A 25,971-nucleotide genomic window follows, 5' to 3' on the forward strand; every position below is an offset into this window, starting at 1 on the left:
GGGCACGGCACCGCACCTGGGCACCGCACCGCCCCGCGGCACCGCAGCGCTCCCCCCCGAAACAGCGGGAGAAACGCCGGCCCACCGCAGCATGCCACCTGAAGGGTTCAGGGGGTTAATCATTAACAATAATGAAAATAAGTAATAATGGGAATAGCTTCACAACACAAGAACAAAGGCGCACGCAGACAACAGCGGCTTTGGTGCGTGCCCAGCGACCCACTGGTGGGAAGAGAGGGATGGACAGAAATAGCCTTGAGGGAAGAAAGTGGTGAAGCAGCTCCTGCAAGCGCTGCCTGAACACATCCCAAACACCCTGGCGGTTAGGGAGTGAGGTAAGGCACCGCTGATGGAGGTAGAAGGGAAGGAAACCCAAGTTTTAAGGAAGGTGACCCCTCGTGACTCCCAAAAAGGATTGCTCGTTACCTGTGTAACTCATGTAGTTGTTGAAGGGCGTCCCTGTGAAATGTGTCTGGCCACAGGTGTCATTGGTAGGGTCTGGATCCCGACAGAGTTTACTCTTCGGGGTGGGGGCAGTGTCAGCACAGAGGTCTCCTGTCTCCATGGATGGAGTGGTCTCCCTGCAGGGATCGTCACAAGATTCCCGCTCGCTCACTCCCTTGAAGACGTGGTAGAGCCCCAGGACATGCCCCACTTCATGGATCATGGTGTTGGTGTGGCCGTGCATGCCGTAGTAAGCAGGGTTGAGGACAACTCCACCTGAAATGGCAAGTACAGAGAGCATCATTCCAAGAAAGGGACAGTGGACATCTGTCATTACTCACCTGTGAGAGGTGAAACTCCTCTCATTGTGCTTCCAGGCCACAGATGAGGGGCCAGATGGAGACCCAAAGGTCTCTCAGCCTCTGATAGGATACCAAGAGGCCCCTTTGCCCCCTTGGATTGGAACAGGGTGGGTGGTTTTTCTTCCCCTCCTACCACTTTATTCCCCCCTCAATATCTTCAATCATTGCAGCTACTGTTGCCCTCTGCATCTTTTTGCACAACTGTAATTCAGTGTCTGCTTTGGATCACACAGCTCCAAAGGAGGTTTGGAGCCAGAGCACCAATCAAGCCATGCTGTGACTTTACAGGGATCATCTTTGGAACTAGAGGACAGAAGTCCTTCCCTAGACGGGTGTCTAAGGCAGGCCAGCTCCCATGGCAGGTGAGGACAACGAGGTGCTGAGCAATGTCCCCACACACTCAGCTGTGCCAACTAGAAGCCAGCTTCAGCACAAATCCATGTGGAGATTCAAGTGCCCTGCCTCCAGCCCCTGCTCAGAAATCACCCATGACCTATTGCTTCAACCTCCAAACCAGATGCTGTGGGGTAAGCTGAAAGTCTCACGAGGTATTGTTGAAGTCCACTAAGCTTCTACCACAAACCTAACCCAAATTCAGCGTATTTTAGAGTGGGATTTCCCAAGACACAGCTTCTGAAGACCTCTTCCTCCCCTTCAGAGGGGTCTGCATGTGAACAAGGGGCAAATGAACCCCACAAGATCCTCACAAACCTGCTCCTCTTCACTGGAGTACCCCAGCCCCTGACTCAAGGAGACACAAGAGGGGCAGTTTGTCTCCAAGTTTGGTGCAGGTTCAGCTGTCAAAGATGTTGGAGCAAGGCACAGATAAGTCCCCTAGAAACTGCCCCAGAGCTGCCACCTCATACTGAGAGCAACAGCACAGAGCTGGACAGGACCCATGATCATCCTGCCCTAAACTGAACGGTGTCTGTAAGGGCAAGTGGTGTTTCCTTTCCTGCGAGCCCATCCTTGATGGGAAGAACAAGGATCAAGGATACTGACAAAAGCCAGGTGGAGCAGAGCCTTCCCTTTGCTCACTGCCAGCACCTCCAGCCCCTGAGCTGGGATGCACACCCTGTGCTGATGGCTCTGTACCACATCTGCTAGGAAACTGTCCACAGAAGGTGCTTGAGAACAAAAATATTTGCTTCACTGGCCTCCTTTTATTCACCTCCTTTATTTTGCCCACGTTAAAATTTCTTTGGACTCTCTTCATTTTTTGAGGTTTTTCACTGGCCATTTCCCCCCTTTTTCTCTTCTCATTTTCATGTTCCATCCACTTTTCCACGCTGCCTTACAGCGGAGGAGCAAGGGCTGGGAAGTATCAACAAGACAGGGGTGCTAAAAGCAGACCCCAGCATGCGCCCAGGCTGACTCCAGGCTACCCCTCCATGTCTCAGGAGGCTGTTTTTACACAACTACTTTTAACCCAGACAGCTTGGATGGCAGTGTGGTGAATAGTTGGCTCCAGCACAGCTTGCTCCCTCCTTTGCAGGGCCCTGGAGGATTTACTGTGCCAGCTACCTCACGGCAGAGCCTCTGCTACTGCATCTCTGCTGATGATCACTGCCCTGCCAGCAAAGTTAGAGCTGGCAGGTGGCCACAGTGTGATCCTGTCTCCAGCCACACAGGCTGCTTGAAATCTGCTCCTGGATCAGCTCCGTGCGCTGCCGACTACCTCGTGTCCTCGAGTACAGGGCATTCCTTCCAAGAGAGGGTTTTCTTCAGATCACAGTGTCCCTGGCAAGACACCAGCAGGTCTGTGACTCCTATGGGGGAGCCATGCTGGGTGAACACTGAGCTGGGGGCTGGGAAGGGACCTTCAGAGACTCCCTGAGCAATTCTCCCAAGCCCCTCCAACAAGGGGGGAAGAAATGAGGGTGGCATCTTCTGTGGAACATCCTGCGTGTGTGGCCCCTGGAAGGGCTGAGAGGCACCACTGACCTGTCAAGTGGCACCATTTCTTAGCTCAAAATTCATGTTTATTGCTCTTCCTTCCCACAGTGCGGATCTTCTGCCCAGGGCTTGAGGCAAAGGATGGGTCACAAAGTAGCTGCATTCCCTTTCTTCCTAGTTGTGAGACAACAGAGCAAAAGGCTTTGCATCCCATCAATCAGCTCTTGACCCTTTAGTTGCCTGGAGACGGGTCACAAGAAGGCACAGAGGCTGAAAAACCCTTTTGGGACCTTCATGATCTGTCCTGTCAGCTATTAGGTTTCTGGAAGCCATCACCCTCTCAATTACCACCCTAGTAAATGCTATAGATAGCAAAGGGCATCCCATTGATGGGAAACCCAGTGGGCACATAAACGCAAAGCTGCTTCTCATTTCAATCAAAACAGGGCATGAGAGAAGAGAGAACAGAAAGAAAAGGCATCTCTGCAGCCAAACCCAAGCCTGAGCCAGGCAGGGGGGCTGCCTGCCCAAAGGTCTGAAAGGAGGAATGTGCATACAGAAAGAAAATAGTGTTCATAAACAAGTAAACGAGACGTGAGAGCCCTGCATGCATCCTGCAGCAATAACCACAGGGAAAGGGGCTGAGCACCAGGGGCACAGGGCATCCTGGGACCAAGCAGCCCAGCCCTCCTCCCTGCTGAAATCCAATGCTCTTCCCATGTGGTGGAATAAAGGGGATTCCAGTACAGGGAGGCAGAAAACTGTCACAAGAGAGGGATGCCAAGGCCGTGGTACCCTGTCCCCTCCCCTCCTCTCTGCTGGCTCCCCCTATTCCATTCCTCCCTCACACGCCACAAGGACCATCATATTTTTAGTACTCATTTTAACAACTAATTAAATGGCAGAATTAGAAACAGCCTGAGAACTCTGCCTTCCAGAACATCCCTATCCCTTCATTCCCTGTCCCCACTGCCCCCTGATGAGTTGGGAGTGCTCCAAGCTTTGGACCAGGAAGTTCTATTTCCCCTCTGCAGGATCCTGGCTGTGAAGGCAAGATGTAGAAGTGTTCATAACATCCCAACAGGACCACCCTCTCCCCTCTCTCCACTGCAAATCGGGCATTCCCTTCTCACCTCTGCTTCCTCCTGCCCTGGGCACGGGGCTAAACTGGGCTTTCAGTGCCCGAGAACCAACTCAGGGAGGTCTATAAGGTCAGCACGTACACAACAAAGCTAAAAACTTCCATATCCCTGTGGTATCAAGGGGGTCCAGCACTCCGAGGCAGGTGAACCAGAGACTCCTTTGGACTTGCTCATCCAACCAAGTCCAGGCAGCTGGAAAATTTCAGGTCTGGCCCCAATGCCTTCTCTCTCCAGGCCAGACCTACCAGCTGCAGGCCTCGTAATGTCCCCTGAGCCAAGCCTCCACTCTGATCAAGCAACAAGAGATGTCCAGCCCACCAGATTTGTGCTGGTGTAGACTGTGCTTCTCCTTTATTCACACAGCCCTGGAAGCTCCTGCTCCCAGGACATTCTCTGCTACGAGCCAGGATCCATGGCAATGCTGAAGGACTCCTGCCTATGCCAGTGCCAAAGAAGCCAACCTGTTCCTAGGTCAGGGCTATCCCAGAGGACATTCCCAAGAAACCACAGGACTTTTAAACAGTAAACCACAAAGCTGAACCTGCATTGCAGGGCCAGTGTTCCCCAAACACTGAGTCAGAGCAATGAATGGAACAAACGCATGACAGTTAGTCAGACAGGAAGATGGCCACTGCCTAAGGTACCTCGGCTGGAAGGGCTGGCCCTCCTTCAGGAGCCACTGACCTCTGCCAGATATATGAGCTGGCCTCAGCTTATATAACTACAGAAAGTATTTATAACATCAAATGTTCACCATTCCCTTGCCTTTCGACCACGTTTATGCAGTTCACATGCAGCTACACACGAAGTTCAAAGCATCTGCATTATTACGTTACTGGGTTTTTTGAACAAGGCTTTCCACCACAGAAAGTTAAGGATTTTTTTTTTTTTTTCTGAAAGGAAGTTCTTCGACCCTTTCTACTTTGTAGTTAAAAAGATTTACTTCTAAGTTCTCAGAAAACTCATTCCAGACTCCAAGAAATCTGAATTTGCGAGGAACTCGCTGCGATTACGTGGAAAGACTGAGACAGACAGTGTAGTCACAGGGAGTGGTGCAAACAGACCTGAGACCTACCTCTGCTGCTTGCTGGCAGCAAGCTGTCCTCCTCTGGGAGCTCCACAGCAGCTGAAACACGGTCTATAGAAATTTCATAGACCACTTCAGCCTCTCCAAGCCAGTAATTGTCTTTTATGCTTCATTGAAAGTAGTTGCTGTTGGCTGTATTATTGGTAAACTATCCCCAAGTCTTCAGAAAGGCTGCCTGAAAATTAAATTTCCTCAGGAAAAAAGTCTGGAGGAGAGCAACAGAACTGTAGGTAACCAGCATGTGAATAGTCAAAGGTAATTTCTGGTAGTCCCAAAGAAGCATTGTGAAGAGAAGGGGATTAAAAACAAAGTTCACTGAAGACATCCAGAAGGTGATGACACCAACAGGAAGGTGAGCAGGACCCTCTTGAAAAACACACTCAAAAGATCATGAAAAAATGGTTTATAAGGAGATCAAAATCCAAATGGCAGATTAAACAGTTCTTCTGTTCTAGAGAAGAATTGATGGAGAACAATAAGTCTAGTGATCTTTGGGCTGTGGCAAAGTATTGAAATAGCAGAAAGGAAGGCAGCTGGAGAAGAAAAAGTCTCATGATGTTTCTCCTGAAAACATCTAAGAAAGTCCAGTTCAGAGAAACAGAGCAAACTCTGACCAAGACTCTCTGCAGACAAGAGGCAGTTTGGCTTCTCAGAGAGCCAATCTGATTCATGCAGAGAGATGAAGCATGGAGGGTGTAGGGAAAAATCAGCATGGCAAAAAAATCAGCATTTCTGCTCCAAGGGAGCAGACCATGGCATGAGGGGTGCAGGCCTTGTGTGCTGACCCTAATATTTTAAGGTCAGGATGGACAGGGGATTAGCAAGATTTAGCTCAAGGAAAGGAGTCTGTCTTTTTGGAGACAGACCCCTCTCTTTTATATAGACCTGTCTTCACCTCTGGTCATAGCTAGGTCCTTAAGCTCAGAAATTTTTCTCAAACTGCCATGAACTCCTCCCAAGGTTTTCCTTTCTCTTTACTCACGGCTTTACTTTCACATCTACTCAGATTCTCCATTAGCCTCTTGTGAGAGCTTTTGTCAGAAGCCACATATTCATGGCCACCTCAGTCCTAAGTTTCTTCTGTGTGGGACAATAATATACATTGTGCATGGTACAAAGCAAGTGATGATGTGGTGAAGTTCACTGTTTACGGGGAACAGAGTCCACCACCCGCCCTCCCAAGCTCATTAAATCTAAAACCAAGGACAGTCTTGAACCAAAGTCTTCAGTTCATGCCAGAGACTCAAAGAAGTTTGGATCCAGCTTCATACTTCACAGCTCTGGCACCAGAGTCAAGACAACACCCCTTTTCCCCTGAACCTCCACACTAAAGCCATGATCCAACATTTCCAGATGGTGCCATTTCTCATGTCCCTGGCTGGACACGGGCTCGGAGACTGGAGCTAAATAATGCAAGCTTTTGATGAGACCAGTCACCCCAATTACCCCTCTGTACAACGGCTTGCATGCCACTGGGAGAGGTCTGAGGGGAATGTGTGTGGCTGAAGCACTTGCTGCAGTCAGATGATTGTCAAGCTGAGCCTTGGAAGTGATTTCTGGAAGCTGAAAGAATAAATTTCATGGAGATTTGCCTTCCTCAACAAGCAGCTGTAGCAATATTCTATTGAAAAAACAGCCCAGAAACTCATTGAGGGAGGGAAACTGGCACAAAGGAACTTTGAAACAGGTCTTTAACAGCAGTGTGAAACTTTTAAGTGTTGAACATCACGCACTTGTAAAAGCAGAAGGTCTAGGTCTGCTGTGCAGGTGTCAGGAGTAATTATTTCCAGTTACTTATTGAGAAACACTTTAGACATTTTGACTGCAAAGTGTAAAGGGCTTTGCCAGAAAACTCTAACAACTGAAGAGGTGGTAAGAGAGGCAGGAAAAAGAGAAATAACAAAAATAGCAGAAAATGCGCAAAACAACCACATTCTAGGGAACCAGTAGCCATTTTGGCTGTTTTGCAGCCTATGAGGACTGATGGATGACCTTAAGGGTCTGCCCTGAATCCTCTGAGGCCAAGGAGAACCTTGCCTCCAGCAGGTAGTAGGCCAAGTTATAAAAACATGGTGAAATTTGATAGTTATCCTCACACTTGCAGCTGGATTCGGAAGTGGCCAGTTCTGGCTGCTGCCTGGAGTTGCTGAAATCTGACATCTCAGCTCTGAAAACATTGACACTCCTGGTTTGTATCTGTTTGCTATTACGTGCTGCACAGTGGAGTTCACATCTCCAGAAACCTGAAAGATAGACCTGGAAGGTCCAGGAGAAACCAAATGTGAGTCCAGAACTCTCTCCAGAGTCTGCACTTATGGTGAATCTGTAGCCCCACTGCCTTCACCATTAAAAGTTTCTTATAACAATGTTGAAGCCCTTGTCGGTGTGTAACCTCACTGCCTGACCCACATGGATTCAGGGAACTGGCAGCTCTTTTCCGTACAGCAGCAGCTGTTGGAACACCCAAACCCTGTTATCATGACCTTCTTATCAGACATCCACAATGCTGAGGCAGAGCACATCTGTTCTTTTTGCCAAGTCGAGGAAGAGAGAGGAAAACCAATAATTCTGAGACCCCGGGAACGGGATAAATTACTTACCCAGGTGACTAAGGGCCTCTTTGTCCCACGGCCAAGTGGCAGCACCAGCCAACTCTTCCCTCACTGAACTGGCAAAGTATACATTGAGGAAATGGGTGCTGTTCAGCTGCAGAGCCTCCTTCAGCTCCTTCACGCTCATGTACGCCCTGCAGGGACAAAAGAGAGGGAAAAGTCAGCACACATTCCAAACAGAGTGAGGAGGAAAAGCAGGAGCCATCCACAGACATCCTACAGAGGGTGCAGCAGACCTGGAGTCATCCTCAACTCTGAAACCAAGAGCATCATAAAGCACGGAAAAATTCAGCATTTCAACAGGACGTCCTGTGACACTGCAAACTCTGCTCTGTAAGGTGCAAGTTCAGCCAGTGAGGGGTTTGGGTGGGGGTGGAAGGCTCTCATGCAAGCCTGAAGAAATTTTGCTGATTACAGTAGCTTTGTTGGCGAGTTCTACTCCCAGAAAAGGTTTTCCAACCATGGGGAACAAGAAGAAGCCCTACAAAATGGGATAAGAGGGAACAAAACAGGAGGAGAAAATATAAGAAAAAGAAGGAAATGCAGAGGTTGGTCCTGCTAGGGAAAAGAGAGGGGGTTTGGCATCAGAAAAGTGGAATTTGAGGTGAAAGGAGAGAAGAATTAATCAAGAACTCCAACTGCTTCTAACAAGGGTTTTTCAGGGGTTGTCCGTGATATGGGGAAAGACAGGAATGGAACATCAAACCTTACTGTTGGGAGCAGAGAGTGTTTGTCAGCTGGGGCTGAGGAGTCTCTTCTCCAGCTTCTCTAGTCTATCTGGACTTCCATTCCAGCCTTTTCCCCAGGAAAACCAGTATGCCAGAGATGGCAGTACGTGGTAAAAACAAGGGTGTCCCAGCAGTGCACAGGCACATCAAGACACACCCCAGGGAATGGCACAAGGAAGAGCATGAGCAAAAGGTATATTGGAAAGTTCTCAAAAAAAATTTCTTCCAGCTCTGCTCAAACAGACCTTGGAGAAGACTCTACCCTGCCACTCATGATCTGGATCTTTCAGACAACGTCTGAGATGTCTGCAGGAGCCTGCAAGGGAAAAACAAGATCTCCCAAAATAAGCTTAATGAGGAGAGGGTAATCTCTGGAGTCAGATTCATCAAAGGGCAAGTTTAGTGGGGAAAGTTTCCTGACAACACTGCTGGCTGTCTCTCCTTCCATCTTCAGAGCTGAGAATAAAGAGTTGCGGGAGTGAAAAAAACACTGGAATATCCAAGACATCCATTTCTAAAGGCCACAGAAAGGTAATGAGCTAGGAGAGGTGGGTATGCATTGGGCATTGCAGCAGAGCAGTAACACACATGTCTGAGTGTCTGTGAAGTGATCCTCACCACATGGCATATCTCAGCCCTTGGAGGCCAAAAAAAAGAGTCCAGCAGTCAGGAAATTTAGGTTTCACTCTTCCCTCTATGTGAGTGTTTCTGCATTCACAGTCAAAACAGTCAAAAGACTGTTTCACATTCACCAGAACAACAACAGTCCCAGCATTGCTCTTTAGGGAGTTCATGTCCTCCGCTGTGCAAAACAATCAAGGTCTAACCTAATATCAGCAACAATAACAGCAGTGGAATTATAAGGTCTTGGTCTGTGCTGCAAATGTCAGGTACCCTTTTAAATGGACTTCAAGAATCCTTGTGGGTCCCTTACATCTTAGGATAGTCTATGATTCTATAAGTTAAGTACTACCATTTCCACCATCTGGGCCATTTACCTCATGGGCTGAGACAGGATTATTTGCTATTATTAAAATTTGCTATTATTAAAACTATTTGCTTCCCAAATAGTTTTCCAACACCTACAAGACTGGAGTATTCCAAACTAGATGGTAATTACAGCAGGATAGGCACTGCAACCCAATGTGGAAGCACAAAAGAAGGACAGAAGGATATGTGAAGGTACAGCTGTCAGCTGAGAAGCAAAACACAACACAGGTAGCAAACATTGTCTTCACATTTCTTTGACTTGTCTCTAAGTCTTCAAAACTTGAAGGCCCTGATCCACAGTTTGTGAAGCCATTCATTTAAGAGATTCTGAGCAAGAAAAAAAAAAAAAAAAAACTCATGGAAAGGCTTTAAATACATCACTGTGGAATGATGATGGAAACACACCATTGTGGAAATATGTCATAAGAATGACTAAACCTGCAGCATGTAGCCAACAGCAACATTAAGGTGGCAGAAAGCATTTCACTTATTCCCATGCTTCCTGGAGCAGCTGGCATCTTTGAGCTGCGTGGACAGATGATGAAGGGAGCACAATCATTTCTTTACACTGGGCTCACCATGAAGGAACACCAGGTCTGTTTGAACAAGCTGCTTCTGGTGGTGTCCATTAGCAGTGATGCCCATGGAGTGATGGACAGAAGGATGGAGATGAGGATGGGTTAAGGGGAAAAAGGCATGTTCTCATCTTATTTGAAGTGGCAAGATCCCTAGTCAAGCTGTTACACCAACAGTCTTGTCTAGAAAGAGAGAGGTCTCTACAGCAAATTGAAGAGAAGGAGAAAAAAAAAAGAAAACAAAATATTCTGGAAATAAACCAAAGCAGGGTGGCATGTGGAACAGAGCTGGGTAGACCCAGGGGCTATTTCCCTAGACCTGAAATAGGAGCAGCTTTCAAAAGCCACTGCTGACTTGGGAGGTGTCAGATAATCAGGGTCTTCTGACTGCCTCTCTCCTACCACTCAGCCCCAAAAGACCATCCCAGGCTGGAGGCATCTCACCCATCTTCCCAGGAGCTCTGAAGATTCAGTTACTTCAGACAAATCTTGGCTGGACTATGTGGCGAGATGAGATGACCAGCTTGTCTTCACTAGGCCCTGAGATCTCCCACCACAAAGCAGCATTCCCAGAACACTTTCCCCAGCCACATCAGCTTGTGGAGAGAAAACTCTCCCAACCGGAAAGGACAAATTAGGAGAACTTGATCCCTTCTCTGTGATGTCTCGCCTGAGCATCCCAGACACGCGCCACGCTGACGCCACCCCTTCAACCCAACCAAGACGGGAGCAGGCCAGGAGGAATAGATAGTGAGAAGGATAAACAAACCTGAAGGACATACTTGAGGCATGACTCGGAAGGAATAGAAGCAAAAATTTCATAGAAATAGAGCATAAGGAGGGGGAGGGGGGAGAGAAAGTCTCCTTCACTCATCAAAGCTGCTCGGGGGACACAGTCTTAAAAATAGCATCAATTCCTGACCTATGATATCTCGGAAAAATAGCCCCAAAGCCTTCCAGGCTGTCCAAATTCCAAGAGCCGATGTCAGCCCTATTCAGAGGGATATTCCTGCAGTCCCTCTTCTGGAGACATGATGTTTTTCTGGCTGTCGCCTGCCATTCCCTTGACATTAGCAACATTTTTTGTCAAGACTTAATTATAAATAACTGTAATTTCCTCTATTGAGAGATCTGGATGGTTCAGGGGTGTGTAAGGGTTAGAGGGAGCAGTTCCAAGATGGAGAGCTGCTTAGATGGGTTGGATAGGCAAGGAGAAGGAAGGACCCTAATTTTACCCACTATGGCATAGAAAGAAGAAATATCTCGCTAACACCCCCAAAGATGTGAGCAGAACAATGCTAGAATGGGTAACTCCAATTCCCCTCAAACTACATTTCCTGCTGGCATCCTTAGGTTAGACAAGGAGCACCCAACTGGCATCTGAGCTTTTTGCTTCCTGCCAAGGTTAGGCTCTCCCTCTCCTTCAGTGCTTCTGTGATTGTCACTGAAGCGAAGGCAGAGCAGCCTTTGGTCTCCACAAACAGCCTAAACAACAGCACTCTCCTCTGCTTCCCAAATAGTTTTCCAACACCTACAAGACTAGAGTATTCCAAAGTAGATGGTAATTACAGCAGGATGGGCACTGCAGCCCGATGTGGAAGCACAGAAGGATATGTGAAGGTACAGCTGTCAGCTGAGAAGCAAAATACAAACCAACCCCAAAGAATAGGGTAGAGGACAGAAGAGATAGAGATGGGACATCAGGTTTGCCAGATTCAAAGTCCATGTTTTCCCAAGGGCATCCAAGAGCAGCCAGCTGTGTGGATACCACCTGCAGCTGGGGAGCACTTGCAGCCCTGGAAGAGTGGAGCTTGCAAGAACAGTATGTGCAAGAGCAGGGAGAGATTAGGGATGGGAGGGCTACAGAATGACATTATTAGACATGAGTATGGGAATGAACACCATTCAAAATGATGGTATTTGAAGGCATGAGCCCAGAAATTATGGATTTCCTTACAACAGGTGATATTGGCTCAAAGTTCTGCTGAATGACTCTGTTTGATGTGACACTAAGGCACCACACTGCATCCTGTTTCACTTGTATGGGACATAACAAGGGGCTGTCATCCTGTGGTGCTTCTTGCTGCTGAAAAAAGGAAAAGAAAATGGAGCAGCTTTGGTGGCTGTCACCACAGAACAGTAGAATCAGAGGCTCCACTGCAGACGGAGAGGATCTCCACAGGCCATTCTGACCTCCTTGTTCAAAACCTGGTGTAATTGAATCACATTTTTCAAGGTCATCTGGGACCTGAACAGCCACAAGGACAGAGGTTTCCCAAATTTTCTGGACAACTTATTCTAGTGTTCAAGCATCCTCAAGTTAAAAATAATTCCTAATGTCTAATCCAAATTTCTCACATTCCCAATTGTGTCCATTGCTTCCTGACAAATTCTCTTCTTGGAGTCCTGATCCCTTTTCCCTGTGTCACCCCATCATATCAAGGGGGAAAGTCATCAAACGACAGTAGAATTGCATGGTAAACTCTTACTGCACTTGACCTTACCTTATGAAAGTCTAAAGAACCAAAGCTTCCTTTCTGAGCAGTTGAAAAATCTAACTCCAACCGTGATCCCAGATCTCCCTGGGGAACTCACATTCTTTTCTCATGCTTTTCCTTGGAAACTTTTGTCCTGACCATGGGGGAGATAACGCCTTCCTAACCAGGGCTGTAACTCAGGCTCTGAGCTGGCTCGGTCAAAGGAGAAGACTTGATATATCCAGGAGAGACAGAGCTGTTGCAGCTTTTCCAGCACAAATTTCTGGGAGCAACAACAGAACCACTGCTGGTGGGCAGGTGGAAGAGAGGAGAGGATCTGCTAATCCATGGGGCAGCAGAACACACAGCCAAGCTGTAAAACAAGCCTGACCTGGTAGAAGAGGGGCAAGAGTGGCACTTTTTAGGGACAACTACACCATAACAGGAAGCCTTGGGGCCACTGTGGCCATGATCAGCAAGACACAAAAGATGGCACCTCCAAATAAAAAGCAAGGCCAGCACATACCCCCTGCAGTACCATAAATCAAACTGAATTCTCTGGGTACCACAAAGGGTGCAGCATGTAATGCCACAGGAATTCCACTGCAATTCAAAAATAGGAGTCTTTTCCCTGTAGACCTTTCAGAGGGGATGTGGGAGTGGGGTTGAGTGGAAGCTGTCCAAGTGCCCTCCATGGACAGCTGGAAAATACTTGAGACCCAGCCAGCTGCAGCTAACCATACAGCCTAAAGAAGTCACAGGGGATTCCTGGCTCCGCTTTCACGTCTTTCAACCACTGCAAGGAAATTCCTCTTCCTACTTCCTGCAAGGAGAGAGGCTCCCTGTTCCCCCAAACCTCTGCTTGACAAATGAGGAATCCCTCGGACTTCCCAGAAATGAGCACCAGCCTGCCAATAACATTTTTAGCGTGCATGTAACACATTTCTCCAAGGCGGTAAAGGGTTAATGACAAACACAGCAACCTTGTCTCTGAGTCACAGCTCAGGCCGTAAAGACAGGTGCTGATCCAAATGGTGTGAACATTTTGGGAGAGCAGACTTTCTGAATTCATCCATGAAGGGAGATGCTCCTCCAGATGGTGAGCCAAAGTGGATATCTTCCATTTTGGCCCACCAAAGGACTCCTCTTCATGGTGAATCTTCATCAGGGGCTCTAAGTAGGTGGGCCTCCACACCTGCATCAATGAATCTTTCTTGCTAGAATTTGGGAACCCTCATCCCTGTTCTCATCACACCTCAGCCTTGCCTCCCTTCCTCCCTGCCACAGACAAGCAGACAAAGCCCAGCACCCCAGCATAAACTCGGTGCTGCCTTGGCACAGAGGATGAGCCCAGATGAGTTACTGGCTCTGCTTCCAGACGAGGCTGATGGTTATTCTTATAACTGCAGCTGCCTCACACTCTGGGTTTACCTGCCCCAAAAGTTCTGGCAGTAATGCAGCTGGGGGGATGCTGTGTTTTTAAGTCCTTCTGTACTTACTAAGACTATTTGCATCCCCATGACCATGTCTGGGAGCTCTGACTCCAGTCCAGCACTCTGCTGGTACGCCACAAACATTCTCTGCCAGCATCATGACAACTTGACAAGGCAGTAACATCCAAATGACTCTCATCTGGACAGGCTTTGGTAGCACCGCCAGATACAAAACACATGCAAGATGGGAAGGGAAGGCTGAGAGAGAGCCAGACATTCTCCTGGGATCACAGGAAGCACAACACTGCTGGAATAATACCCTCTGTAGTGCTCAGGAGCCTTTCATCGACTTCACAGGGTGCTGGACTCCAGCCAAAGAGCATTTGAGTCCACAAGGGATCAGGACATCACACAGTTCTTGGACATGCCTGGAGAAATCCACCTCTGAGGCACTGACAGCACAAGTAGAAGAGCAGCCATCACTGGCAGGACAGTTTAAGTTTTGCATGGGTGGCTGAGTATCAAGATGCCAAAGAGGGTGAGAGGGCAGAACAGAATCCTTCAGGATCAGGAGGTTCCCTTATGTACGAGCAGTTCCTGTTGAGTTCAGAGATAACTCTCAAGCTCCATGTGTGAGCATGAGACTGAAGCAGTAGCAGATGCTGAAGGGTCAGAGAGCTGCACTGGCAAAAGCTGCAGATGGGATCAAAAAGACACGTTGTAGTTCAAGGCTGTGACCCTTCCACATAAATTTACAGGGGACAGGGAGCTGGAAGGCTGCAGATTGCTAGCACACATCTCTGTTACGTCAGAGGGTAGTTCACAACTTCTTGAGGTCAGAGTTGGGAAAGAGATACATAAGCATTAGTGTTAGACCAGAAAGCTTGCAGGGCATTTTGCCCTGAGATAGGCTGAAAAATGAGTGCTGCTAACAATGGCATGGCCCAGATATTCCTGGAAGTGCTGGCTAAAAAAGTTGTTCACTAAATCATCACTGAATCAGCCAAAGGCAATGCTATTTTAGACCTGATTTTGGTAAGCAGCAGAGAAATTATGAAAGAGCAGATGAGAGGAAGAAAACTTTGCCTTAGCTTGTAATGAGTGGATTCAGATCAACTTAAATGGAGGGATGACCACAGGTCTTGAATGAAGAATTAAAAACCAGGACTGACCAGCAAGACACTGCTGCATCATAGCTGTCAGGGAAATGGAATTCCTGGAAATCAAGCTGCCTCCAGTGAAAACAAAGAGTTAAAGATCCTTTTAGAAATAAGGACAAAAGAAGGAAGAAGCAGATCTGCTGAGGAGCTGAAGCTCAGTGTAATTGAGATGGATTCCTGGACAAAATTACAGTATGGTCCCCACCTTTATTTCAAGTTTAACCACATGGTAATGGAGCAGAGTTCAAGTTAAAGAAAAAAAAAAAATTAAAAAGGTGGCAGCGGTTGGATGGGGGCCGAAGTGTCAGTGGGACTGGGTGGATGACAGACCACTGGGGAGGTGATAAGTCCCAGCTCCAAAAGTGTGTGATGTAGGAATATAGAGCAGGGGGCAAAAAGCAAAAGGAAAGAGTGCAGAAATACAAACATTCATAGATAAATCTTAGTGGATGCAACACATTTGCAGGGGAAATGCCAACTTGGATCCAGAAGGACTGACCACAGGACTGGAGAACAGCTGATATGGTACACGCAGAGATGTCCGAGAGGGTGAACAAGGACCACAATGAGACACGATGAGCAGGTTGTCCTCTCTCTAAAGACCTGTTCCCACCTGGTTCTCTTACCTTTAAAGCCACACTGTTTCTGTGGTTCTAGGAGAATGCTATTGAAAACTCCCAGCACTCACTCCTCTAGCCCACATGGAAGTGAATCCCTCCCAACAGAGCTTTGAGCCAGCTGCAATTTACTCTTCAAAAATCTAAAACCTTTGTCTTAGCAGTAACCATCAGCACTGCAGCAGAATCCAAAATCCACAATATTGTGATCACTGCAGGCAAAACTACCACTAGCCAAGCTATTACAAGCCAGGTATTATTGGTTTGTGAGCAGCAAGTCCAGCAGTGCCTCATTCCTGGCTGGCACATCCAACACTTGCGTGACGAGCAGTTCTCCACACACTCCAGGAACTTTATGGATGATCTGTGAGCTGCTGTATCATTCTTCCAACAGATATCTGGGTAATTGAAGTCACCCAGAAGAACAAAGTTCTGATGACTCAGAGCTTAAATTACTCAAATATTGCTTTGCTGGCCTTATCATCTTGGTTTGGAGGTCAATAGAAGATCCCTACTGTAATATGCCTCTGAGTCAAGATCAGCGGGGCTGTCTCCAAGGGACATTTGACAGTACTTCCACAGTCATCACAGTCATCACAGTTGACTTCCATACATTCAAAGTTCTCCTTAACGTACAGCAAAGCCACAGTCAGGCATCAAGGACTTGTCTTTGCCTCTGGCATCACAACAGGACACCTGACTTTAGAGGAAAGCTGTGTTAATTCCTCCCTGTCGTCCTGCCCAGAGACTGTTGGCTTTTCTGCCACATGCTGCTTTCCTCTCTGGATCTTGTTACAGCTCTGTTGACAGCTTACATGCAGGGCAAGAGGGCAGAGATCAATTTTAAGGATGGTTGCATGTTGGTGCTCATGTTTAAGGGTCTGAACCAAGGATGGTCCCCCACTTGTGCTGAATACATGAGAATAAGCCTCAGGAGAGGTTAACCCCCAGCAGTGCTCTCAACCATGGTGGGCAACCTCAGGACACCAGTGCCAACAGGATGCACGTGTTCATCAAATGCTTGGGTCACAGAAAAACACTGGATCTGTGATATTTGCACCCTGAGGGCAGGGCTGGCTCACTGCCATGCACATAATGGGCACCACAGCCTGCCCAAGGGCCTCTGGGGATGGCTGTGCTGGGAATCCCAGCACATCTCCATGTACCTGTGTAGGCTTCCCAGACAGTACTGAGATACCCTAGCTCTAGCATACCCTTGGAGGAAATAAGGTTTATGAGACATACTCACTGGGACTCAGACACCAGCATTTTGTTCAAGCTGCTTTTCAGTTAAAAAAAAAAAAAAGAAAAAAAAACCACCACAAAAAAACCCCAAACCACAACAAAAAAAGCTGATGGCTGTGCTATTTGACAGACCTGCAGTCATTCTCTCCTCAGCTCCTGGAGGAGTCAGTCCTGCACTGCAAAAAGCACCAAGGCCAACCACCAACAGCCCCCAGTGGTCCTGCTGCCTGACCCATTGTAAGAGAAGTCCCACAACACTTGTTCTAGGGATAGCTGCCTACACTCCATCCAGGAACAGGACCCCACATGCTCCTCTCCACCTGCCTCAAATTAAACTCTTTTAGGGAGGAAAGGACTGATTCATTATATTGCCTCCTCCACTCCCATCACAAATACCATCCAACATTACCACATTGTTGGAGGGGAAGGGGTCCCCTCCAAGGGGAAGGAGAAGAGTGAGGAGGCCACTCTTTTCCATGATTGGCTTCATGGAAGTATCTAGACATGGTCCCATAGCAGAGAATCATCCCCAGCAAGAGAGGTCTTGAGGAGACAGCAGCAGGAAGAAGGAGTGCTGGATCAGGCACACACAGCAGAGAAATCCAGAGCTGTGGGAGGGAGCAGAGGGCTGCAGTGAAGCTGATTGAAGGAGGCATGAAGGGAGACAAACAAGGGAAGCCTGGCCTCTGGCTCGGCAGGGACTACCTGACCTCTCCTCCAAGGGGCACGGCAGCTTTGGGCTGACGCCGGCAGCGAGCCTGTGTCCTGAGAGCTGTCTGCCAGAGATGGCAAGCAGCAAAGCCCTAATCTGAAAGGACAGCTGGGTCACAAACTCCCCATGATTCTCTTCCTCTTCCTTCTGGGACCTCTTCCTTCTGTATTGCTCTTCCCCCAGCCTTGGTGCATGTCCTGGAAAGCACTGCCCATTCCCAGAGGGGACAACAGGCACATCGATGGGTCCCAGGCCTTTGGGTCACCTCTGGGGATGGGCCTGCCAGAGCTGTAGCCCTCCATCCCCAGTTCTCAGCAGGGACACACCAGCTCGCTCCACTCCAATTTTAGGATTGGCACAGATCTTGCCTCCCATGCATGGAAAGAAGCGTGGCCAGCAGGATCACAAGGGAGGGGATTCTTCCCCTCTACTCTGCTCTTGTGAGAGCAGTGGTCCAGAGCTGGGGGTCCCAGAGCTGCAGCATTTGGAGCTGCCAGCATCAGGAAAACATAGACCTGTCAGGATGAGCCCAGAGGAGGCCACAGAGGTGATCAGAGGGCTGGAGCACCTTTGCTGTGCAGACCTAGGCAACACAGGAAACACTGTACCACCAAGAGCTGGTCCACAAATTTAGCATTTCTTACAGCACTTCAGCCCTAAATCATCATTTCTTTCTGCCAAACATCCAAACTCTACACACACTTGAAATAAAATAAGCTAAATGTTCCCAAAAAGCTCCTGCAGGAGTCTGGCTTTGAGCTTCTGTTAGCACTAGATTCAACCCATGAACCTTCCTCTTCACCCCTCAGGGAAGACAAATCCATGCAAGTCCCATAAACTTCCTGACTTATATGACAATTCTCATGTTGCTTAAGCATAATGGGCCATCAACTTTCCCCTGGGATAAATTTGGCCTGGCAAACTGTCTTTTAGTGCTCTACATCTTGGGGGAGTTGATAGCATTTAGGGTTTATTTTAATGGGAGTCAGTAGCCATGATCAATTGTAAAAGCTCTATTTCCACGGAAATGGGAATTTAATAGATTTTTGAAAATGCTGGTTATTGACCCAATGGGCCTTAATGGCTTAAAAACAATCTGATTGTAGTGTGTATGAGTAAATGCATATGATTTTCAAATGAATACTGGAATAGGTAGTAATAACCCATTTCAATTGCAGGAACGTGGTCAATAGGGAGTCTCCATTTGCGTGTTTGGCTTTTCTATTTCTATCCCAGTGAATCATGGCCATCTCTTCCTCGGAGAGGCTCACCATTTCCTCACAGCTGAGATCATCCTACAGCACGCAGCCCATCTGAGCCCCATGAGGGTCTAGGGATGTCTTTCATTAGACCAGGCAATGATGCAGGGCCTGTCTCTCAGAGCAGCCAGGCTTCCAGATGCTTCCACGGCGGGAGCGGAGCGTGCACGGATCATCTCCCACGGATGATGCACCCATTGCTCACAGGACAGCTCCCTGGGAGCTGAAAAGACATGTGTGCCTCAGACTCTTGGGTTTAAACTCAACCTACAGACTGCCAGCTGACAATCCTTCAGGGAAATTCCCAGGAAGAAACCTTGGTTTGTCTGGGGTTGACACATATCAAAGACATCAATAGGAGTGAACTGCAAAGGAATGTACTAATTGCTAAAAAGCAATGGACAGACTAAACCCTGATATTTATTCCAGAGAGCCTGTGAGCACTGACTGGAGCCCCCCTGCTCCAACAAGGGCATGTATTAGGGGTTATCACCCAAAAAAGCCCTCCAAGGTCTACCAAGCACAAGGCTGCAGTTATTCCTCATTTTCCCATCACTGGAGCAGCTCCTTCCTGGCTGCCTTTTTTTGTGAGGCTCCAGAAACACAGAGGCCCAAGATTTTTACCTGATTGAAACCAAACTGTGCGTTCAACCACTACAAAGAGGAGATCCAAGGACATGTGTGCAGCACAGCAGGGCTGGATGAGGGTCATGGCAATATCCCTTAGAAAAAAAGCGGAAAAAAACCCCAAGGACCTGAAAATTCCCAGATTTCAAAGGGACATCTCCTTGATTCCTCTAACCCCCCCTTAAAAACACAGTGAAGCAGCAATTAGAGAGTTCAGAGCCACAGACTGTTGCCTCTTGTCCTCATCAGTGGAATGAATAAGCAAAGGAGACAAACACCGCAGCTCCCCACCTGCTTCCACCCCAGTAATGCATCTCCCACTTCCATGATCAAGTATCATGGGTTGGTTTAGGTTGGAAATGACCTGAAAGACCATCTCGTTCCATCCCTCTGCCATTGGCAGGGAAACTTTCTATTAGACCAGGTTGCTCCAAGCCCTGCCCAGCCAGCCCTTAAACACTTCCAGGGATGGGGCAGCCACAGCTTCTCTGAGTCATCATCCTTGAAAACATGGAAAGAGCTGCTGTAGTTGCAAGGAGTTAGTTTAAAAAAAAAATCAAAAGAATGGATTAAAGATCCAGTTTGGAACCATTGAGGGGAAGAAAATGAGTTCTGCCTGGGAGAAAGGCAGTGAAACAGCAGCTCAGGGAAGGAGAGGAGTCCAGCCTTGCCCTCCAAAGCCCAGCATAGGCGTCATCCCAGCTCCCACCAACAGCTTGGGAGAGCCTTGCAATCCACAGCACAGGGTAAGAACTCACCTTCCTCTGGCAATGCCAATGCTGGCTGGAATTACACAGCATGTGGGAGAGGAGGCAAGCAAGCAGCAGAAGCAGGGGAAATGGAGAAAAAAGCGCCTCCCAAAAGTGGTTTTGGGAGGCAGAACTCAACGGTGGCAAATTATTCTAGAGCCTGTTCCAAGCTAAACAAAGTCAGGGATGGTTCTCTTTCTGTCTGGATTGTTTGTTTCAAAGCAAAATGAGAAAAAGCATCCCAGGCCAGGGCAAAGTTTTTGCAGGTTTTTCTACCTAAGGTTGCACATCTCAGCCTTGTCCCACCTAAGCTACAAGAGCAGATCTGCAAACCAGTTATCTTCCTTTTTGCCTAAAACAAAGTAATGTTCCAGGCTGAGGGAGGCATATATTTTTTATATGCATATATTTTGGTTTTTAGGGTAAAACCAAGTCCCAAGCCTCCAACTTTTTTTTAGATCCAGGCAACTGGGTGTCCCAGCCAAAGCACAAAGTGCACAAGCTAGTATTCTAAAAATGCCTTCCTCGCAGATATAAAAAGGACATGAGAATTTATTGGGGAAATTCTGTAGTGCAAGTCATACATTAACAGAAAAAATATAAAACCAAGGCTGCCTCTCATCCCCAGCACAGCCCTTGTGAGGCAACAGTCACAAGCATTCAGCATCCCCATCCTTCCTAAAGCCTCCAAAGCGTCACACCATGTCAGCTGGTTTGGGTGGTGCTGGACTCATTCCCTCTCACCCCCCTGCCCTCTGGAAAGGGGCAATTTGATTTCCTAAATAACAGTGGTGGCCGGGCCAAGGAAAACTCGAAGCAGGATGTTCACTTGCAGCCTCCCTGGCCATGGCTCAGGCTGCCAAGGGGAGGCAGATGGAGCGGTCCCGGAGGCCCTGTCAGCGACGGGGTCCCTGCAGAGCTGCCAGGCTCCTGCCACCTCGGCTCCTGGGCTCTCACGGGCCTGGCCAGGCCTCGGCTGGCGTCCCCCACCCACGGGCAAGGGTTCAGCAGGATGAGGAGGAGCCCTGGGGAGCCCTAACAAAGAGTGACCCCTCCCAGCCATGGGACACACGCTGTTCCTTCACAATTGCCATCCCAACACAATCGGCCCCCCTCAAGTGAGCCCCCGAGTCGGTGGCGTTTTCGAGAACAATAGCTCACATCTGGGACAGCTGTTTTCCCCAAAAGCACCCGGGCTGCCTACAGCCACTGGGCAGGGGTCCTGTGCCCTCAGTCACACGCAGATCATGTTCTCCCTCTCCCACGGAGATGTGGTCACCCCCGGGGGAACCGAGCAGGTTCCTCCAGGAACTCGCAGCCTGGCAGCTCCACACTCGAGGGAAGGCTGATGAGAGTGAGAGACATCATCCCGCTGAGGCCTGCTGGAAATTAACCCCTGAGCTTTCTACCTTGGCAAGAAAAGAAGTGCATTAGTGTGATTTTGTTTCCTAATTTAGCACCCGAAAAAAAAGCAGGGAAGATTTGTGCACATCCACAAGATGGGACTGGGGAGCTCCCCTTGTAACTAAACACCTCTACACTCTTATGCTGCTCTTCCAGCCCCGCAGGGTAACACAACAGAGCTCTGACCCCCACCAGGGGCTATCACATGGAGCCCTCTGCCTTTGCAAAGTGCTCCCGAGAGTCAGCACAGGCCCTTGCATGGCAGCATCTTAGTTATTTCCCTCTGGGAAGAAGTAATTTCCACACTCCCACTGCCCTCCAGCTGTTGGATGGGCTGAGTCAGACCTTGGTGTGACTCCCTTGGAGGCAGTCTCCATGCTGGAGCCCCCACCACAGCAGTGCGATCTCTCACCACCCCAAGTCCTCTCTCTTGGCAGCAAAATCCCACTGCTGGGCTCCTGCAACCAAGCAGTGGTAACATGCCAGATACTCTCCAATCAGAGAATATCTACCTCCACACTAGACAACATTCTGAGAAGATCAAAAGCAAGGCCGTGGTCTTCACCCCCAAGCTAGGGCTCTGGGTAGGCTGAGGCACCTTCACAAGGGTGTAGCCTCCAAATCCCATCACAAGCAAGTGACTTGGGAGACATCCTGCCCACCTGATATAATGGGCTCTACTAAAAACATCCCCCCCTATTTTTGCTAAGTTTTAAAACTGTTAATCCATAGGAAAGCTCAGAGAGAAGGGACTTTCCTACAAGGAAAAGAGAAGTTTTCCAATAAACTCAAATCCAATCAGTCACAAAACTTTAAAACATCCACCATCAGGCTGCAGCAAAGAGTCCTGCACCCCCACAGTTCCAGCAGGTCTTCTAGAGCCTAGAAGCAGCAAGCTCAGAAGTCAGTGAACCCAGCACTGCCACTTTTGGTGTTTCCAAAGCACTCCCCTCCTCACCACTCTAAAGCCCAAGCCCAGCACTTGAGGCTCTTTGGATACACCAGGATAATATTTAGGCACATGCCAGTAGGACTCCAAGCCAGAGGGAGCTCAAAAGCAGCCAGAGCTCAGGTTCTGAGCAGAGAGCCTCCTTGCCATGAATTCCTCATGGGACCAACATCATCTCTGCCACTCCACAGGCAGAGAAAATCACTGAAAACACCCTCTCCCATCCACCCTTCAAGCACCCAAGCAGCAGACACCTACCATCTCCAGCTGAGTCTGTTCTCTGCAGCATTGCCAGTGGCCTGAGGTTGTATGCAAAGCCTTTGCAATAACTTTGCACGTACCTGCCCTCTTTCACAGTAAGAAAGACCTACTAAGGTTTCCTGTAGTAAGGGAAGAAGGAGGGGAAGAGAGCAGCTAATTGGAATGCTGTTTTACCATCTGGTAGGGATTAAGGCCCAGGCAGGTCAGCTCTGGCTCCAAGATACCTCCTTGCCTCACCTGCTCTCAATTTGACACCCTTTATGCTCTCAAGTCCAACCACATTCAGCTGAACCTCTCCTGACAAGGGGCTGCTCAGGTGCCCAGGATGGCTCGGAGTGATTCCTTCTTCCTCGTGGTTGTCCACCAGAGACTTTTAGGGAGGTTAATCTGGATCAGCTTTTGAAGGCAAGGCTTAAATAGCAGGAGGCTCCCAAGCAGCCTTAACCCAATTAAGCACCAGTCCCTTAGGAGGGAGGCCAGCTAAGCTTGTGTTAAAGCCCATCAAGTGTCCAGTTAATCAGGTACATTTTAACATCACAGCTTTGGTCATCCCAGCAGAGGCCACCAAGCCTTGAGACACCTCATCATTTTTCACCTCCTTTTGTCACTTCGGTTATTTCTGCCATTACTTTGGGCAGCAAGATGAAAGGCCCAGCAGTTCTGCCCTTACCCACTTTGCTCTCCAGACTCCCCTCCGGTTTTTCTTTTCACATTAACTGTGTCACACACCAGATTCTCATTGACTTAGTGCCCGAGGGGGACCCTCGCTGAGTGTTAATTGCTGCTAATGAGCTGTTGCTGCTTTCCTTCCAAGAGCACCAATTAGAGCAGCACTCTAAGCTCCGCAAGAGGATGGGAGCCTGCAGAAAATTAAGGCAAATTTTACTCCAGACCCCGACATTGGAATGCCAGCAACTCCTAGAAAACACTTGAAGTCAGGATAAAACCGGGTGAAGGATGATAGTAACTCTCCTGATATTGCCTGTCCCCTTGTGACACATAGAGTGGACCAGGGGTGAATGGGAAGTCTGTGCCTTGCTTCCTGTGCCTCCTGTTGGGCTGCCTTGCAGGGATGTCTGCACACAGCTCTCCACCTGAGTTCTTGCCTAAAGTCTCCCTCCGGCCACGAATGCACAGTCCCACTGGTGGGTTTCACCCGTGGGTGGTGGTCCAGCTGTCTCATAGCACAGCAGGACTTGTCTTCTTCCATGTGCTACCAGAGCAGGTGCAGGAGGGACTCAGCAGCGTGTTTCAGTGCCCACTGATATCATTCCAGCATCAACCCTTATCCCAGCTTCTGCCTCAGCCACAGCTGGCTCCATTCCCAGCAGAGTTTTCACAGAACCCTGGCATGTTGTGGGTTGGAAAGGGCCTTAAAGATCAACTCATTCCAATGCCCTTCCAAAGGCAGGGACACTTTCCACTGTCCCAGGGTGCTCCAAGCCCTGTCCAGCTTGGCCTTGAACACTGCCAGGGACAGGGCAGCCACAGCTTCTCTGGGCACCTGTGCCAGGGCCTCACCACCCTCACAGAGAAAAATTTCCTCCTGATATCTAATCTAAACCTGACCTTCTTCAGCTTAAGCCCACTCCCCCTTGTCCTGTCACTACATACCCTTGTAAAAAAAATTGATTAATCCTTCTATCCAAATCTCATTTCCCTCCCCTGGGTGAGGGTATAAGCTGGCACCAGCTGTAGCCCTGGAATTATAATGAGATGTTCACCAGCTAAAAAGCACTGATGCCACCACTGTTTCTCAGCTTTTTCCTCTAATTTACTTCTCTCTAAGCTGCAACCCAAGAGGGAATTTTAAATCAGAAATGTGTTAAGACAGAAAAAGCTTTTGCTTGAGTGCTTACAATTGTGAAGAACAAGACATGGTGTTGAGACTCCTCACCAAAATGTATTGAATATGTCTACAATGCTGGTAAGAAATTGCCCAGCATCTCACTCTGACTTTCTCAATTATTACTAACTCAATTATTTTTGGCCGTAGTAAGAAACATTCACATCCAAACCACTCTTTGTGAAAGCCTTGACACGAAGTAGAGGTGACTTAACCCATGAAAAAGATCCTAAGATTTTTGTTCTTGCCATCTTGATCTGCAAGGAGATGCAGAGATCACCTTCAGTGGGGGTTCCCTCTCTCCTGATTGTCCCAAAGCCACAGCTCCCTGCTGGGCTCTGGCACAGGTATGAGGGAGCAGAGACAGCCAGCTCACTCTCCTTCAGTTACAGACCCAAAGCTGTTGTTTGCATCAAAGCACCTGGCTCTTATTGTGCCTCCTTTCTGCACTTTGTTAAATTTTATTTCATATTATTTCTTCTGTTTTGGCATCCACCCTAAAAATCCTTCTGTAAGTTCACCAGCTGCCCTGCTCATTTAAGTATAATACCTTACATCAAATGCAAATGCAGCAAGCACTCAGCTCTGCCTGAACAAACCCCCCCAGACTGAGGTCTCCTGCTTTTGTTTCTTGGGGTTCACCCACCAATTCTGCAGGAATGCCACAAACCTGGCTATGCTCTTCAGCAAGCACAAGTTCACCTCGGTTTTTCCCAAACACACACTACTAGTTTCCCAGCGGTTTTCCCACAAATATATGTTCTTCCCCAGAAACCATCCTCAGCAGGGATGAGCACAGGGAGGGTGGATGTCCACCAGCATCACCAGATTGGATGGGGCTTTGGGCAATCTGGTCTAGTGAAAGGTGCCCCTGACCATCACAGGAGGGGTGGAACTGGATACACGTAAAGGTCCTTCCCACCCAAACCATTCAGTGACTCCTTTTTCCTGTGATCTCTGAAGGAGCCAGCCAAAAGCAGCTCAGAAGACCTCAGTGGCAGCAGGACTCAACCCATGCCCCCTCATTTCCCAAATGCCAGGCACACTGGATTTCATTTTTCTGAGTTTAGTCTACAATCAATCATTCTTGTTCTCTGTGCAGACCAATGAGGTCTGCGGAAAGAAAATTGCAAAAGATTTGTTATTTCCCTAGTGTTCCCATTTTCCCATTCCTTTCCCACAGAAGCAAGGAGTTTTTTTGTTCTGCTTTGTTTTGTTTCCCAACTTTCAGGGGAAAATCCTGACAAATGGAAGCCCTGATTCATACCAGCAAAAATTTGGCCTTTTTCAATTTAAGGTGGAGCCCTTCTTGTCTGAGGTTGAAAACATTTCTCTAACTGCACACAGAAGCAAAGACAGAGCCTTTGCCCTGCCAAAGCCAAGGCCAAGTGGTGTT

At 48.4% G+C, this 25,971-nt stretch overlaps 1 protein-coding gene across 1 annotated transcript in view; it reads right to left on the reverse strand.

Moving 5' to 3' along the window:
* Positions 1 to 25,971, reverse strand: part of PAPPA2 (pappalysin 2) — an 86,811-nt gene that overhangs the window by 51,819 nt on the left and 9,021 nt on the right. Inside the window, exons 3-4 of the mRNA XM_072932978.1 lie at positions 7,532 to 7,677; positions 427 to 720 (exon numbers count right to left, since the gene is read on the reverse strand). Of these exons, the coding sequence (XP_072789079.1) occupies positions 427 to 720; positions 7,532 to 7,677 (440 nt within the window). The remainder of the gene's footprint in view (positions 1 to 426; positions 721 to 7,531; positions 7,678 to 25,971) is intronic.

Source organism: Taeniopygia guttata, chromosome 8 (assembly GCF_048771995.1).
Source record: "Taeniopygia guttata chromosome 8, bTaeGut7.mat, whole genome shotgun sequence".
NCBI classification, from domain to species: domain Eukaryota; kingdom Metazoa; phylum Chordata; class Aves; order Passeriformes; family Estrildidae; genus Taeniopygia; species Taeniopygia guttata.